General features: G+C 48.9%; 1 protein-coding gene across 1 annotated transcript in view; it reads right to left on the bottom strand.

Moving 5' to 3' along the window:
• Positions 1-9,527, bottom strand: part of WNT7A (Wnt family member 7A) — an 81,535-nt gene extending 72,008 nt beyond the window's left edge. Inside the window, exons 1-2 of the mRNA XM_084872650.1 lie at positions 9,311-9,527; positions 3,645-3,871 (exon numbers count right to left, since the gene is read on the bottom strand). Coding sequence (XP_084728776.1) covers positions 3,645-3,871; positions 9,311-9,381 — 298 coding nt within the window. The 5' untranslated portion in view covers positions 9,382-9,527. The remainder of the gene's footprint in view (positions 1-3,644; positions 3,872-9,310) is intronic.
• Between the last annotated feature and the right edge of the window lie 5,842 nt (positions 9,528-15,369).

The following is a 15,369-nucleotide window of genomic DNA, read 5'->3' as shown; positions in this document are numbered from 1 at the left end:
TGTTTCTAACTTTCTATCCCTCTCCCTTCCTCTCTGTAATAAATCAATAAAATATATAAATAAAATAAAATAAAATAAAATAAAATAAAATAAAATAAAATAAAATAAAGGTAGATGTGTCCAGCTCTCTGAAGTGTGGATTGGATGGCCAGAGCTAACAAAGTCAAATATCATACTCCTGGTCCCTCACCCCTGCAAGGCAGCCCTTATTAACTGGTCACTCCCACAAAAAGGCAACCCATGGGAGCAAGAACACTGATGAAGAGTCCGGAAAGCCTAAATTGGAGACTTGCTTCTTGGTGTCCTTGAGCAGGATACCTGCTCACACATGAGGAAACCAAGGCTCAGAAAGGAAGTAACTTCTCAGCCTTGTAGGAGTTGGGTCCAATCTTGATCTAATCTTCTCTGTTCCCACTACCACCACTTTAGAAAGGCAACTCCTTCCTCAGTGTCCTTTAGGTTGTTAGTCTCCCTTCACCTTGGTAGCTCACTTCCAAGTGATCTCCATGGCTACACTCAGTCCACAGCACTGGTCACCTCCTGTCTAGAACATTGTACCAGACTCTGAACTCCCAGCCTTGCCCCTACACAGTTCATTCTGTTCCCAGAACCAGAGCAATGCTGCTAAATCTGAAAGCCAGATCCCTATCACTCCCCTGCTCTCCATTCACTGGAGGAAAATCCAAAAACTTGACTTGGTGTGACAGACATTGCATTGTCTAGCTCCTGGCTCCTTCTCTGACCTCTGAGCTTTCCTCTTTCTCTCTTTTGCTGTTCTCCAGCTAAACTAGCTTCCTCTCTGTTCCTCAAACATGTTTCTGCCTCATGGCCTTTGTTCCTGCCATTCCCTTTGCCTGGAATACTTTTCTCCCAATTTGCCTAAGGCTCACCTCCTTCATGAATCCAAGACCACACAGGCTGTAACAGCAGCCACCAGCCACAGTGAGTGAATGCATGAGTGAATCAATGAATGGCAATGAACGAATGAATTCTGTACCCACCCTTTAATTCCAGAATTCCTATTAGACTGAATCATATGATGTCATGGGTCAAAAATCACTGAATGGTGCTATTTTATACAATGTGACCTACTTTGTCAGTCATGCCCATGATCAAAATTCGCCAATTGCTCTCACCACCTAGAAATTCAAACTGCTTAGATTGACCACATGCCTCCTGGCTCTGACTCCATTCTCTTTCAGGCCCAGGTAGGTCTATCCCATGAGTTTTCTTAGATTCCTCTCTGCTTGAATTCCCTAAGGCCACCTCTACTTATCCAAGCCTGCCTCTTAAAGAATGCTCCTTGCCTCAGGCCTCCCTCCACTCCTGTTCAGTGTGTACTGGTGGTAGTCCTCTGCCTCAGCCTGCAAAGAATCCCTCAGTTCTATAACTCTAGCCCGCTGGGGGTGGGGGCAGGCCTCCCTGCACCATACCCTGCCACTGCACCCCAGCAGGCACCATTACAATGCTATTTAAAGACTGCAAGCTGTTCTGGGATCAACCCAGTCCTGGGGGACCCTGCCATTCACTTTTGTTGACCTTAGCAGGTCCCTTCTGAGCTTCAGTTTCATCATCTTTGAAATAATGTCAGAGCCTAGACATGGGTCCTGAAAATGGAGGCCAGGAATGAGAGCATGAGTAAGCAGAAAAACCATAGGTGATGACCGGGGAGGGTCACAAGATGGGTATTTCAGTGACCTAAACTGGAATCTCAGTGTTGATGCCATTTCTGGGCATCAAGTGGGCAGTTCCTCTTTTTTCTGGGCCTCAGTTCTCCACCTGAAAAGTAAGCCCTGAGGTTGGAAAGTGGGGTAACAAGGGCAGGCGGCGCAAGGCAAGGTCCTATCCCACAATGATGTTGAAAAGAAAACTCATGTGAGGGCCTGAAGGAGGAGGCTCCTACACCCCCCACCAGCCTCACCCTGAACCTGGGATTGTATTCAGCAGTCCCCTCAGGTGTGAGTGAGAAAGCAGCTACAGAAGGTGGTGACAAAATGAGCCCTTCTACAGGGCCGAGAGCTACTGCTCCTCCTTACAAGAAGGAGAAAGAAAACATTCAATGGTGAATGTGGCAGAGGGACTGACCCCCAAGAGCCAGCATTCCCAAAGAGTGAGGAAGAGATGCAGATAGTGCCAACTGCTTGGCTGATGGGATGGGGCTTCCTGGCTAAAGGGGACTTTAGAAAGGGGACCCAGGGAGGCTTGTGAGACCTGGATGCTGAGGGAACTGTGCACGGAGGAGAGGGCTCAGGAGTATGGGGCTGTGGGAAAGGATCTAAGGCAGAAAGAACTTCTGGGGCTGTGTTCTGAAAGCAGGACCCAGTGTGATGTGTTTTGGAAACAGGATGAAGTTGGGTGGGCAAGAGGGATAGAGGGAAGATTGGGGGCAGAGATGGATAGAGGTCAGCAGTCGGGATTTCATCCTGATCCCAGGGTTTTAAACAAGAAAATGACATAATCTGATTTCCATTTACAAAGGATGTTTTTGCCTGAAGGAGAATCAGGGGCAGCAGGTTGATGGGAGTGGAAGAGGGGACCTGAGAGCCCAGATACACCAGCTATATGATCCAAGAGGAAGTAACTCAGGGATGCCCTTTGAGCAGTGGAGTAGGCCAGGTGAACCACTCCAGCACAAAGAGTCAAGGCTGACCTGACCTTCAGGGAGGTCCACAGCTCAAAGCAAGCCTGCAGAGTTCCTGGTCCTACAGTTCAGATGCACATAAGCAAGACACACAACATGGCCTTCCCCTCACCAGGGCTCCCAGTGACCAACCCATTTCCACCAGGATTTTCTCACATTGGTTTGAAAGTGTGAGAAATGCCAAGTGGCCTGACACTTTGTGCTTCTCTGTGTGTGTGTGTGGGGGTGCGCACACGCGTGCGCACGCTATGTCTAAGCAACACACAGGGGTTGCAAACTGAAATGCCCACAGTGGCCAGGCATCCTATATAATAAAAGGCTAATATGCGAATTGACTGAAACGGCAGAATGACCAGTCACTAGAACATGCACTGACCACCAAGGTGCAGATGCTCAATGCAGGAGCTGCTCCCTGCTGGTCAGTGTGCTCCCACAGGGGAAGCACTGCTCAGTCAGGGGGAGGGGCCAAGGACTCTCAGACTGCCAGAGGACACAGGCTGGGCTGAGGGATACTCTTTCCCACACCCCCTACTTCCCCCAGGGCATGAATTTCATATACTGGGCCTCTAATATCATATAAGGATGAATATAAGATGGATAATAGGCAGTAGTTGGAACTATTGCAGTGAATAGGGTTGCCCTGGCTCCAGCTAAAGGAAGCTGTGTTCTCAGCTCTAGCCCATAATAACTATGTGGATACATGTGTAAGCCTATTTTTCAAAAGAATTCAGGAATTTGTATTTTTAGGCAAAACAACTAATTTTAAATTTGGACTTCAATTTAAAAAACAACATAAGTGCCGTATCAACCAGTTAGTATTCAACTCTGCCATAAAGGGCCAGCGTAATCTGGATTCAAACCTGAGAGCCAACTCTTGATAGAGACCTGAATTCAAGTCCCACAGTAGGATCATCCCAGCATGGGCAGATGAGGAGGTCCCAGAGAGCTCCCAAAAGTATTCTGTCTGCCAGTAGCCTGTTTGCAGTGTCCGGTGAGCACATACCCACTTTGAGCTCCTTCCCGAAGACGGTGCGCTCCCCCAGCGCAGAGCAGTTCCAGCGGCCATTGCGGAACTGAAACTGACACTCGTCCAGGCCCATTTGTGAGCCTTCTCCTATGACGATGATGGCGTCGGGCCGGCTCTGGCAGATCGCCCGCTGTCTGGGAGCCAGGCCTGGGATCTTGTTACAGATGATGCTCGCACCCAGAGCTACCACCGAGGAGAAGCCACTGGAGCAGGAGACACAGAGAGAGGGAGCATTAGGCTCTCAGGGTAGGGTATGTACTATAGGTCCTCCCTGGTATCCAATCCTGGCCACCTCACCCCACAGCTCCCAGCAGGAGTCTCCCAACTTTTTTGATACTGCACCCAACCCAGGTTTATTCACCTGTGGTTACACATTGGTTTCTGTGCCGGGTGTATAAACAATATTAGTGAGGCTTGATTTCCTTTTTCGATAGCAAAAAATAAGATGATGTATGTCAAACATAAATGTTGGAACTAAGCAAGATGCCTTTCTAATTATGGTAGGATTGAATTGAGATGAAATTTAAAATTATGCAAAATGAATCCCAATATTGTTTAGGAATCATCTTTATGTGGAAAAATGGCAAAGGCAAGCAAAAGAAAGGTTGGTGGGTACATAGATGTTCATTTAAAAAACTGTTTGTACATGTTTTATATACTCTCTAGTATGTATGTGTATGTTTTATTACTAAAAAAATATTTAAGCAGAAATTATGAATACAAATTCTAAGTTTGCTCCCTAAATGCCAATGGTGTATGTGTAGCCCCCTCTAGACATGACTGGCCTAGAGGAAGTTTATGCCTATTCTGATATGAATAGACACATATCAGAAATCTCTCAGGTGCCAAGGCCCTGCACTTGAGGAGCTACAGAGGGAGACAATGTACATACCATAAACAAATACAATAAGCCATTCCAGACATTGGTGCCCACTTCGGAGCCTAAGTAAAGATGCTATGATGGCAGGAAGGGTAAGTTTGGAAGGGAAGAGATGGAGCCACTTTAACTTGGGTGGTCAAGGAGGGCCTTCCTGAGAAAGTGGCAGTGAAGCAGAGTACTGAGTATCCAGCAGTGGAAAGGTCTGGGGAAGTGTATGCTGGGCAGAAGGAACTGAAAACAAGTCATGGTAGGGGACAAGCTTGGGGTCACCAAGAAACAGAAAGAACCCATAGAAGGTGATGCAAACCAGGGCTTAGGAAGGAGGACAATCTGGGGGCAAGAGATGACTCAGGGCTAGAATGTTCTCAGGCATCAGAAAGCACTGAAGGGCTGTCAGCATGATACTGACAGCATCCCATCTCTCCAGCCCCACAGAAGAGGACTATAGGATGCCAGGGCAGAAGCAGGGAGACTGGGCAGGCAAGAGGTGGTGGTGGCTTGGCCTTTGGGGATGGCTGAAGATGGAGCTGACCAAACTTGCTATGGACTGATAGACTGATGGACTGATGGATGGGGTGGAGCTAACAGGACAGATGGAGAAGGTAGAAAAACGGGCATCAGTGTGACTTGTGGATACCTGGCCTGAGGATGGGACCATTTCCTAATATCAAGATAACCCCAAACAGGCTCAGATGGTAACCCTGATGATGCAGGTAGTCCTTCCTTTGCATAAAGATGGCCCATTCATGTGGAGTTTCCTTTTGTATAATCCTCAAGTCTAGTGTGAAAGAGATCTCACCCCAGATGTCTCATTGTAGTTATAATAATAGGAGCTTCCACTTATTGAGGGCCATGGCCAATCAGTGGAGCTCAGGCATGGGAAATTGTTCTGGAATTAGGTTGTTTTGGGTTTTTTGTTTTGTTTTGTTTTGTTTTTGGGTTTTGGTTTTTGGGGGGTAGGTCATACTATTTTTTTTTTTTTTTTTTTTGTCTATAGTTTTACATGTGTCTCCTTTTTCCCAATTGACAACCCTCCCCAAGTCATTCCCACCCCAGGCAAGCCCCCACCACCCAGTGTCTGTGTCCATTGGTTATGCTAATATGCATGCATACAAGTCCTTTGGTTGTTCTCTAACCTCTCCCACTTCCTTACCATTTGTCTCTGGATATATTCTTGTTCATCAGTTTATGCTGATCACTATATCCCACATATGATGAAATCATGTGATATTTATTTTTCTCTGACTGGCTTATTTTGCTTAGCATAATGCTCTCCAGTTCCATCCATGCTGTTGCAAATGGTAAAAGTTCCTTCTTTTTTTATAGTGGCATAGTATTTCATTGTGTAGATATACCATGGTTTTTTTAATCCACTCATCTGATTATGGGCATTTAGGCTGTTTCCAAATCTTAGCTTTGTAAATTGTGCTGCGATGAAGATAGGGGTGCATATATCCTTTCTGATTGGTGTTTCTGGTTTCTTGGGATATAGACCTAGAAGTGGGATTACTAAGTCAAATGGGAGTTCCATTCTCAACTTTTTGAGGAAACTCCATACTGTTTTGCACAGTGGCTGCACCCGTCTGCATTCGCACCAGCAGTGCAAGAGAGTTCCTTTTCCTCCACATCCTCACCAGCACTTGTCATTTGTTGATTTGTTTATTATAGTCATTCTGACAGGTGTGAGATGGTATCTAATTGTTGTTTTGATTTGCATCTCTCAAATGATTATGGAACTGGGATTTCTTAAAGAGCAGTTACTCTGTGTCAACAGCACCAGAGATGAGCTGATCCCACTCCTTTCTAAGTGCCTAACTGACCACTTTCCCTCTGCCTCATATCAGTTTCTTCCTGCCTCAGGCTCTTTGTTCTTGCTGGTACCTCTCCCTAGAAGCTTTCTCACCTCCTGAGCTTTACATGCTTGGCTTCTTATCATTTATGTGATCTCGAGTCACCGCCCTTACCAACCTAGGTAAGGGAAACTGTCTTCTTACCTCTCCCCTCCTAACTTTCCATCACAATCTCTGTTTTGTTTTTCTTAATGCTCTTGCTACTCATGGTCCACGCCTCTGAAATGTCTTAATGTATGTGTTTGTTTTTCATTTGTCTGTTCATTTGTTCTTTGCCTTTCTCATTTGACTGTGAGCACTTTGAGGGCAGGAAGGCTGTCTGCCAGTTCACTGAATAGTTAGCGCACAAATGAATTGTAGAATTTCAAAAATGTCACTTAAGGTGAGCACCTGCTTCCCAAATATGCACTTGACTGCGTTAGTGAACTTTTGCAGCATCCCTAGTATGTGTCAAGTCTATATGGTGTATGCTGTCACTAACATTAGCTCATGCAACCTTTCTAAACAGCCCTGTTGGACAGGACTCACCATATCCATTTCACATGTCTGAAAACAGGTTCACAGAGATTGAGGCATGGAGGCTAGCAGGTAATGGATTTGAAACAGAAGCTACAGAACATTCATCTCAGCCATTAAAACAGAATCTAACACAGAGCTAGGATGTTTGAATTGTTTGAGAAAGAAGTGGCATAGAAAGATTAAGTGGAGGTTCTATCCATAAGTCAGGAGGAATCTTTGAACTCTTACCTGAGCACAAGGAAACTCCTACACCAGCAGAGAAATGTAATGATATATTAGGGTAAAAAATCATATGAACAATAGGCTAGTAGCTAAGTGGTCAGAGCTAGGGTGCCATCTAAGTTTCCTTCACTTACTAGCTGTGTGATCTTGGGCAAGCTACACCTCCTCTCTGTACTTCCATGGCTAAAATGAGGCATAGGTTTGCTGTAAAAATTAAACATGTTAAAACATGGAGAGTGTTTAGAAGAAGTTGTTAAAGTAATTATTATTATTATTATTGGATCTGATTGTCACAGGGGCTAGTGCTTCAGTCATTGATTGGAACTATCCAGATAAAATAAGAATACCACAGATGCCCTGCCATCAGAAGGAACCAGTCATATGGGGGAACTAGAAGGCCTCTTAGGGACTTTACTCTGCATGCTCATTTTTCAGATAAATAACCCAAGGCTCACGGAGCAGAAGGGCCAGGTCCCAAATTACCCTGCAATTCCTCCCGACCTGGACCTCTTTGGGCCCCAAAGGGGAGCTGCTGGGCCGCAGTTCGGCTAGCGCCTTTCCTGGACCCCTCCCCCGGGGCAGCTGGGTCCCCACGGGTTCAATGAGGTGCTGGCGCCAGCGGGAGGTCGGGCTCGCGGTGCAGCCAGGGGAGATTATTTTCTGTTGTTTTTCCTTTCTCTCTCCCCTCCACCCCATTTCTAATTTAAAAAAAAAATAAAAAATAAAAAAATAAAATAAAGCCGCAAGCATCAGCCATACCGGCTTCCTGGATGCTAGATGCGCGCGTGGCAGCGGGTGCGCGAGCCAAAGTGAAGATTAAAGCAGGTAGGAAGAGGAGAGGGAGGGAGAAGCCACTCAGCCGCTGGCAAATCAATAATACTTAAAACACACAGGAGGCCGGCAGTGCGCCTGGCCCGCAGCCGCCACCCGCGATCGCCTGCTCTCTGCCAGCAGTTGGGCTGGCGGGCCGGCTCTTTAGCTCTGTGCTCCCTTGCTTGCTTCCACTGCAGGTCAACTTGAGAAATCCTTGCTCCGGAGACGCGAGGTGGGCAAAGGGGAGAAGTGGTAGTGACAAAACACAAAGGATCTGCCACACACCACTCCTCGCAGCAGCCCTGGGCAGCCCGCCCGCCCCGCCCCAAGCAGAGCAGTAGGGAGGTTCCCAGCTGGGGGTAGGAGAGCAGGTCCACCAGCTGCCAAGGTGGACCATCAGCGCCACACCTCTACCAATCCTTAAGCCCTCCCTCGGCCCCTCATCACCCCTCAGTGCTTCATACGCATTATCTCCTAAGTACAAAGGGTGACTGGCCGTACAAATGTAGCTCCAAGACCCATTTGGAGCCCCCACTCCAACCTTCCAACCAGAGCACCGCCCCAGGCCCCACCTCCATAGAAATGCAGTGATGTAGGGGGGGAGGGGGGCGGGGGAGAGACAGCTCTGCCCGCGCGCAGACAGACTCTGGCACCCAGTTTTAGGGTAGGGTGTCCCGCCTTTCTCAGGCGCTGGCTCTGCGAGCTTGTCTCCTTCAGCGTCTTGGGGCCAGCTCTTGTCCTGTCTCTGTGTGTTTGTCTCGGCTAGTAGACGCTGTCCCCTTGGGCTAGGAAAGGCTCTGAACGTCCAAGGATTCTTGGCAATTGTGTAGTTCCAGGGTTCTAAGCAGGGTTGGTGTTTTTTGTCAAAGAACATCCCTCCCTTTGGGTACCTGTTCCCTGTTGTTTGGACGGCCCCGCCTGCCCCGTGGGCACTGCCCTGTTTCTAGGAGCGTTTGTGTCGGTGCCTCTGGAGCTCTGGGGGATGAGTTCCCTGGGAGAGGTTGTGGTCCCAGATACCGCTCAGTGTTTCTGCTGGACCTGCTGTTCCCATGCCCCGGACTAGAGGGCCTCCGAAATTGGCTAGCCCTAGTCCCCCAAACTGGAGGGTCCCTACTAGCTATCTCTAGTTCTGGGGGCTTCCAGACTCAGACATCCTCAGGATGGCGGGTCTACCGGCTCGGACCTCTCGAACTAAGGTATAATAACTGGGGCACCTGCCTTTGTGCACCCACCTCTCCTGCACCCTGCCCACCCGGCCTCTCTGATGGGGCGACGGCGGCTCTTAGGCAGCACAGCCTCTCCCCAGGCCACGCCAACTTTGCCGGGACACGCGTGCAGGGGCTGCGAGAGGCCCTTACCCGATCCGGAGGTAGACCATACCCAGGCTGAGAAAGAGGTGGCCCAGGCAGCGCCGCGCTTTCCGGTTCATAGTCCCCCCTCGTCACCGGGGCCGCGGGCCGAGCTGTGCTGATCCCGCGGGCCGACCCCGGTAGGACAATCAACATAGCCCGCCCGGGAGGTGCGGGCCGAGGCGTCCCCTGGGCCGTCTGTTCGCGTGCCCGTCCGCGCACTCGGCGCCTGAGCCTCTGGGAACGCGGGATCCACGGAGCGGGAGGAGGAAGGGAGGAGCGAGCGCACCGCCGGGCGACACCGCACTGCGCGCGAGCTGCCGCTGCGAATGTGCGAGGCGCGGGGAGTGCGGGACCCTGCAGCCGCCCGCCCGGCCCCTCCTTCCCTCTTTTCTCACCCCCACCCCGCCTGCCCCCCGGAGCGCCCGCCCCGAGCCTCGGACCCAGCCGCCTGCTCCCGGCGCGCGCTCGCGAGGCGCCCTCTCCCGGCTCTGAAACGCGGAGCCGGGTGGGAAGAGGTGGGAGTCTGCTCTATCCCCAGAGGTCGCTAACTCGCAAGTTGCGGGCGAGTGAGCGCTCAGGATTGCACTCGGGGCGGAGAGGAGAATCGGGGCTTGGTTGGGCTCTGGCCTGTCTCCCCGTCCTCTTCGCCGGGCCGAGAGCTTGGAGCTGCTGTAGGGTGTTGGGTCGCATCCGGGTTCCGCCTTCCCCGGGGCTTCGGAGACCCTCTTGGGAGAGGACACCCCTTCCTTAGGGCTAATGGCGGAGCGGGGATAACTGACTCAGCATATTCTTCCCCTGCTCCTGTCTTTTCGATGGGGGATAGCAAGTGGGTGCCCAGATCGAGCAGCTTTCTCTGGACCCCCGCTCCTAGTGGCTAGTGGACAGTGTCAGGTTGAGGCCCGGACGCCCCGCACCGAAGCCAGACGTCGGGCTGCGGAGCCACCCAAAAGCGCAGGGCTCAGAACTCACTGTGGGCGACTCCTGGCGAACATAGCAGGTGTTACAGCTTAGCCTCACTAAGGGACTGTGTCCTGGGCTGGTCAGAGGTGCTGAATCATTCATGTGATATACTGTACACACCCGTCCAGTGAGCTAGGGGCTTTTGGACTCATTTCAGCTGAAGAAATTGGGGCTCAGGGACGCGAAGGTGTTTTCCCAAAGACCCCGGCTTAGTGAGTGACAGAACCCGATTAGAAACAAGGCTACCTCCACCACCACAGCCAGCCCAAGGCCATGCCTGCCTTTCCTCTATAATTGCTTTTTCAAACCACGCACGTGTTCCTTGGAAAACTGTCATTCATGCATTCATTCACAACCCACAAATGCCTTTGCTCGTCATGGTGGGGAACCTAGGCTATGAGGAACAAGAGAGACAAGGGTCTTTCTCTCTCTTGGAACTTGTGAAGGAGACAGACCAAAAGTAAACAAATGCATAATTTCAGACACCTCAGGGACAGGTGGAGATAATAAAACAGAGTTATGGGAGAGACACACTGTGTGATGCAGGGTTTGTTTTAGATCCAGCAAGGTGGCATTCCTGCTGAGATCTGAAGGACACAGGATTTGGGGGCCTGACATTTTGGGAAGGAAAGATGACTGGATCAGCAGTCAAGAAAGAGAAAGAAGTCCAGTGAGGTGGAAAGGAGGTTATGGGTGTGCAGATCCTATGCAGCTGTGTGACCATGTCAGGGAGCCTACATTTCCGTGGGAAGTTCAGCAGGAAGATATTGGAGGGACAGGAAAAAGGGTAACTGGTGTGTTTAAAAGCTCCCATAGAATGCAGTGGGGAACCCACTGAGGAGATTGGAAGGACTGGCCACAGTGGAGCCAGACAGACCAGGGAGCAGGTCCAGGTACAAGACATTAGTGTTTGGGATTCAGATGGTGGTTTTGAAGCACGGCCACAAAATTATTTGACATGCCTCCCATTAAGAGATGGGTTCTCTGTGCTCTTCCTGCTTGAATTTGGGCTGATTTCTGACCAACGAGATGTGCTCAAAGTGATGCTGCAAGACTTGCAAGGCTATGTCATAAGAGGCAGTGCAGCCTCTGCCTCAGCTAGAATACCTGTTAGAGCCCTGACCCACCAAGGAAGGTCCGAGGTGGCCACACTGTGAAAAAGCCCAGGCATATTTAGAAGCCACATGTACGTGTTCCAGTCCACATTCCCAGATGAGTTCAGCATTGGAATCACCCGTCTGGGTGCGAGACAGTGGGTGAAGGAGCCTCCATTCAGTCACCCCTGCCTTTGACTCTCCACAGCTAAGGCTCTGTAGACTGCTTCTGTGGTTGTCCCCAGTGTGCCTTTGTCTAAATTGCTGAACCCCATGATTTGTGAAGATAATGAAATGGTTGTTTGACGCCACTGTGTTACTGTTACTTGTGACACATCAATCCTATTTGGAACAAGTAGGGTAGAATTGGGAGGAAGGAAAGAAAACGCTGGGCTTGGACTCATTGGAGAAAAGTAGGGGTAGGGAAAGAGAAGAGAGAAATATACAATGACTCTTATGCTAGCTGGAGTACTTCATGGATCGAGGTGCCAATGAGTGCTTGGGTGGGGGGTGTGAATTGAAACAGCCGAATATTTGAGAGGATACGTCACAGATTTGTCTTGTCAGGTTTTTCCTCCTCCTGTCTCACCCACAAGGAGCCCTCAACAGTCTCCTCCAAAGCATTTCTCAAATGTTTCTTTCTTATCTGTATGCATCACCATTCTCTGAGACCAAAGATGCATTTGTGTCACACTCATAACCAGGATGTTGGGGCAGGAGCTGGGGACATAGTGGTGGGTCCAATAAATCCAGGATCTGCTCTCCTGGAGTAACTAGTCTGAATTCTGATTTAAATCACCAAAGACACAGCACTTGCTATGTGCCAGGCATCATTTAACCCTCTAACAGCTGTTCTTCTTGTTAATATCATTATTATAATCATAGTTACCAACACTTTACAGTAGAGGGAAAGCAAATCTCAGAAAGATTAAATAAAGTTCCAAACTCCCATTGCCTATACATGGTAGGGCTGGGATTTTAACCTATGTGGTTTGGCTTTGACATCTGCCCTTAACCCCTCAATTCTGTTGCCCATCTGATGGAAAAGACAGACTTGGGCCACTGCAATTAAAAAGGAGGTGTTAGGCATGAAGCTGGGGGATGCACAGTGGATTGTGGAAACACAGAGGCAGGGTCAATAAATCCAACCTGAGTGAATCAGGGTAGGCTTCCTGGAGATGTTCCTACACTGGGATCCAGAAGGAATGAGTTGGTGTTAACTAGGTAGAGGTTATGAAGCCAGAGGAAGCAGGGCCCATGGATCTAAAGAACAGAGCATTAGAGATAGTGGAGTGGAAAAGGTTTCAGAGAAGGGGCCCAGAGGAGGACTGGGAATACATTTAGGAAATATCAATAAGTTTAAAGCAGGGATGTCACATGATCTGATTTCTTTTTCAGAGGCTCATGGCAGCTCTTATGGGGCATCAATAGAAAGGGGCAGGAGACAAAGGCAGGTGGTAAAACAGTTATCCGGAGAGAAAGGGCCCAGCCTGGACACGGGTAGTGGCAGATGGCATGGAAAGAAGCAGAGGGAATTGAGAGAAGAATGAGCATGATGAGGAAACTCCAAGGACAAGATCCTATTCTGTGAGACAGTGTGTTGGACTAGTGAGGGCAACATGGAGCTGGGATGGGAGAGGAGCCAGTCAGAGGGTGATGAAGTGGGTTGGGAGTTTGAGGTATCTGTAAGTTAGTGGGAGGGCAGCTGATTGTGTGTGTCTGGCACTCAAAAGGGAGGGCCTTCAAAAGTGGCAGAACTCCACAGTGAGAAGCAGCCATCATTCAAACCAAGATGAGAATGGGTGCTGTGGGAGGCCAAGGAGGCCCAGTGTGGAGAGCCCAGCACAGAGCCCCAGGAACTCAGCATGAGTTAAAGAACCAGCTGGGGAAGAGGAGAAGCTAGAGCCAACTGAAGAAGATTAGCCAGGAAAGAAGGCAGTTCCTCAAATTGCTAGAAAAAGAGCAAGGGGTTTTTAGGGTCTAACCTTGCAGGAGGCAAGGACTAAAAAGGGTCCAGATGATCATGCTGATTTCCAAAGGTCTTCACAGACTGGCTCCAAACTCCCTTCCAATCTCCAGTTTTCCCAACACCTCCACATCACAGAAAATCAGTGGATTTCCATTAACATTTAAAAAATGAAAATGGACCAGAAAGCAAGAGGACATTGTATATAATAAAGTTTTAATTGTGTGTGTGTGCTTGTGTGTGTGTGTGTGTGTGTGTGTGTGTGTGTGTGTGTGTTGTAGGTTCTGATGTTTTTAAAACAAGTGAGAGACTTTTTATTCCACCCTCTTATTCCTTTGCATATGCCTGGAATGCCTTTTCCCTCCTTTTCACTTGGCAAGCTCCTAATTCATCCTTCAAGACCACCCAATAGGAGTTGATCTGAAAAGTCTTCCTTGACTAACCTCCCTTCTTCCCTGGCTAATCTTCTTCAGTTGGCTCTAGCTTCTCCTCATTCACACATTCATCAAACCCACACTGAAGAGGAAGATGTGTGGGGCCCTGTGCTGGGTACAGATACAGCAGGAAACATTTGAATACGTGTCTTCCTTTATGCTCCAGGGCATAGACTTTGGTGTCTTGAGTCCCAGATCTGCCACTTAATAGCTGCATGATCCAAGACAGTTGGTTTTTTCGTTTTGAGGCTTCCTCTGGGGTAAATAATTTTCAGGCGATTTATCTTTCACTAACTGGGGATCCCCACGCATGGGGCAACTCTATCTGACTCGTTCAAATACCCCAAACCAGGTGTGAATAACTGGGCATCTCTCTTTTGCAAATGCAGTTCCACTTTCAGTCAGGGGTTCTGGCTCCCCCTGCTGACTACAGAGAAGAGATGGTATGGGTCCCAAAGACTGCAATTAATAATTATTTACCACATGCATTGAATTCTGCTCATTCCTTACCACACTGCTGTAAACAAGAGCTCTAAAGGGGTTCAAATTCTGGCTCCACTATTTGTTATTTCTGTGACCTTGGGAAATTTACTTAAATCTCTCCTTGCTTCAGTTTCCTTATGTGTGAACCGGTGATGATAACAGTGGTTTGAGATGCTATATGTAAAGGGCTTAGAAAGCTGCCTGAAAATGGTGAGTGGTGTGTACATGTTTGTAACAAATTAATGGGGACACCACAGCCACCACTTGTTGTCACAACCCATCAGGAATAGATGTCCCTATTGAAGACAGTTCCCACTGATGAATTCTGGGCCTGTGCTGTAGAGAGTTTGTAATTGCTTCTTTAGTTTTCTTCATTTGTGCTTATAAAAAAGCTTCAGCAATACAAACCAGACAAAAAGTTTTTATTACTAACACATTTGGAGCAGCTGGGAGGAGTGGAAAGCCCCAGGCCCCAGTGATGTGCATCTGGGGACGGCTGCTGTAAAAGACCACTGGGACATAGAACATGGGGCATGCGTGTGGGGCAGAAGCTTTCTGTGGGAGTCAAGAGAATGAGATTCTCCTCCCAGCTTTGTCACTATTGTGTGGCTTTGAGAAAGCCCCTGAAACAGAACTTCTCAGATACATCTTCCCAGGCACTCAATGTAAAGTAGCCTCATCTCCAGCTACCTTTCCTCCTGTCGGCCACTCTTCTCCTTTCACCACTGGCCACCTCAGGGAACCCTGTCTTTATTTCCATGCCCACTATTTCTTTCTTGCCTCTCCCCCAGCACTGGGAAAGACTCTGAGGTCAGGCCTAGCACCACAGATCTTGTTCACCATCACCACTCAGCTTGCATAAGGAGGTGTGAAAGAAAGGAGCTTTGTGGGGAATCTCGGCTAATGTGGTCAGAGAAGGCCTCTCTAAAGGGGAGATGTGCTGAGAACTGAATAACAAAAATACTGTTTACAATTCAGTTCTTCCCTCAAACCATTCTCACCCAAGGCTATTTACCTCTACAGCCCCAGTAGTCCCTTGTCACAGCGGCTGTACCACTATGTGCTGGTCCCCTCTCACCTGAATGAGCACCTCCAGAGGAGGCCCTGACCAACCAAGACACAAACCAG

This window comes from Pipistrellus hanaki (genome assembly GCF_964339955.1).
Source record: "Pipistrellus hanaki genome assembly, chromosome: 2".
Classification (NCBI taxonomy): domain Eukaryota; kingdom Metazoa; phylum Chordata; class Mammalia; order Chiroptera; family Vespertilionidae; genus Pipistrellus; species Pipistrellus hanaki.
The sequence above is the reverse complement of the archived record's forward strand: the minus strand, read 5'-3'. Positions and strand labels throughout refer to the sequence as shown.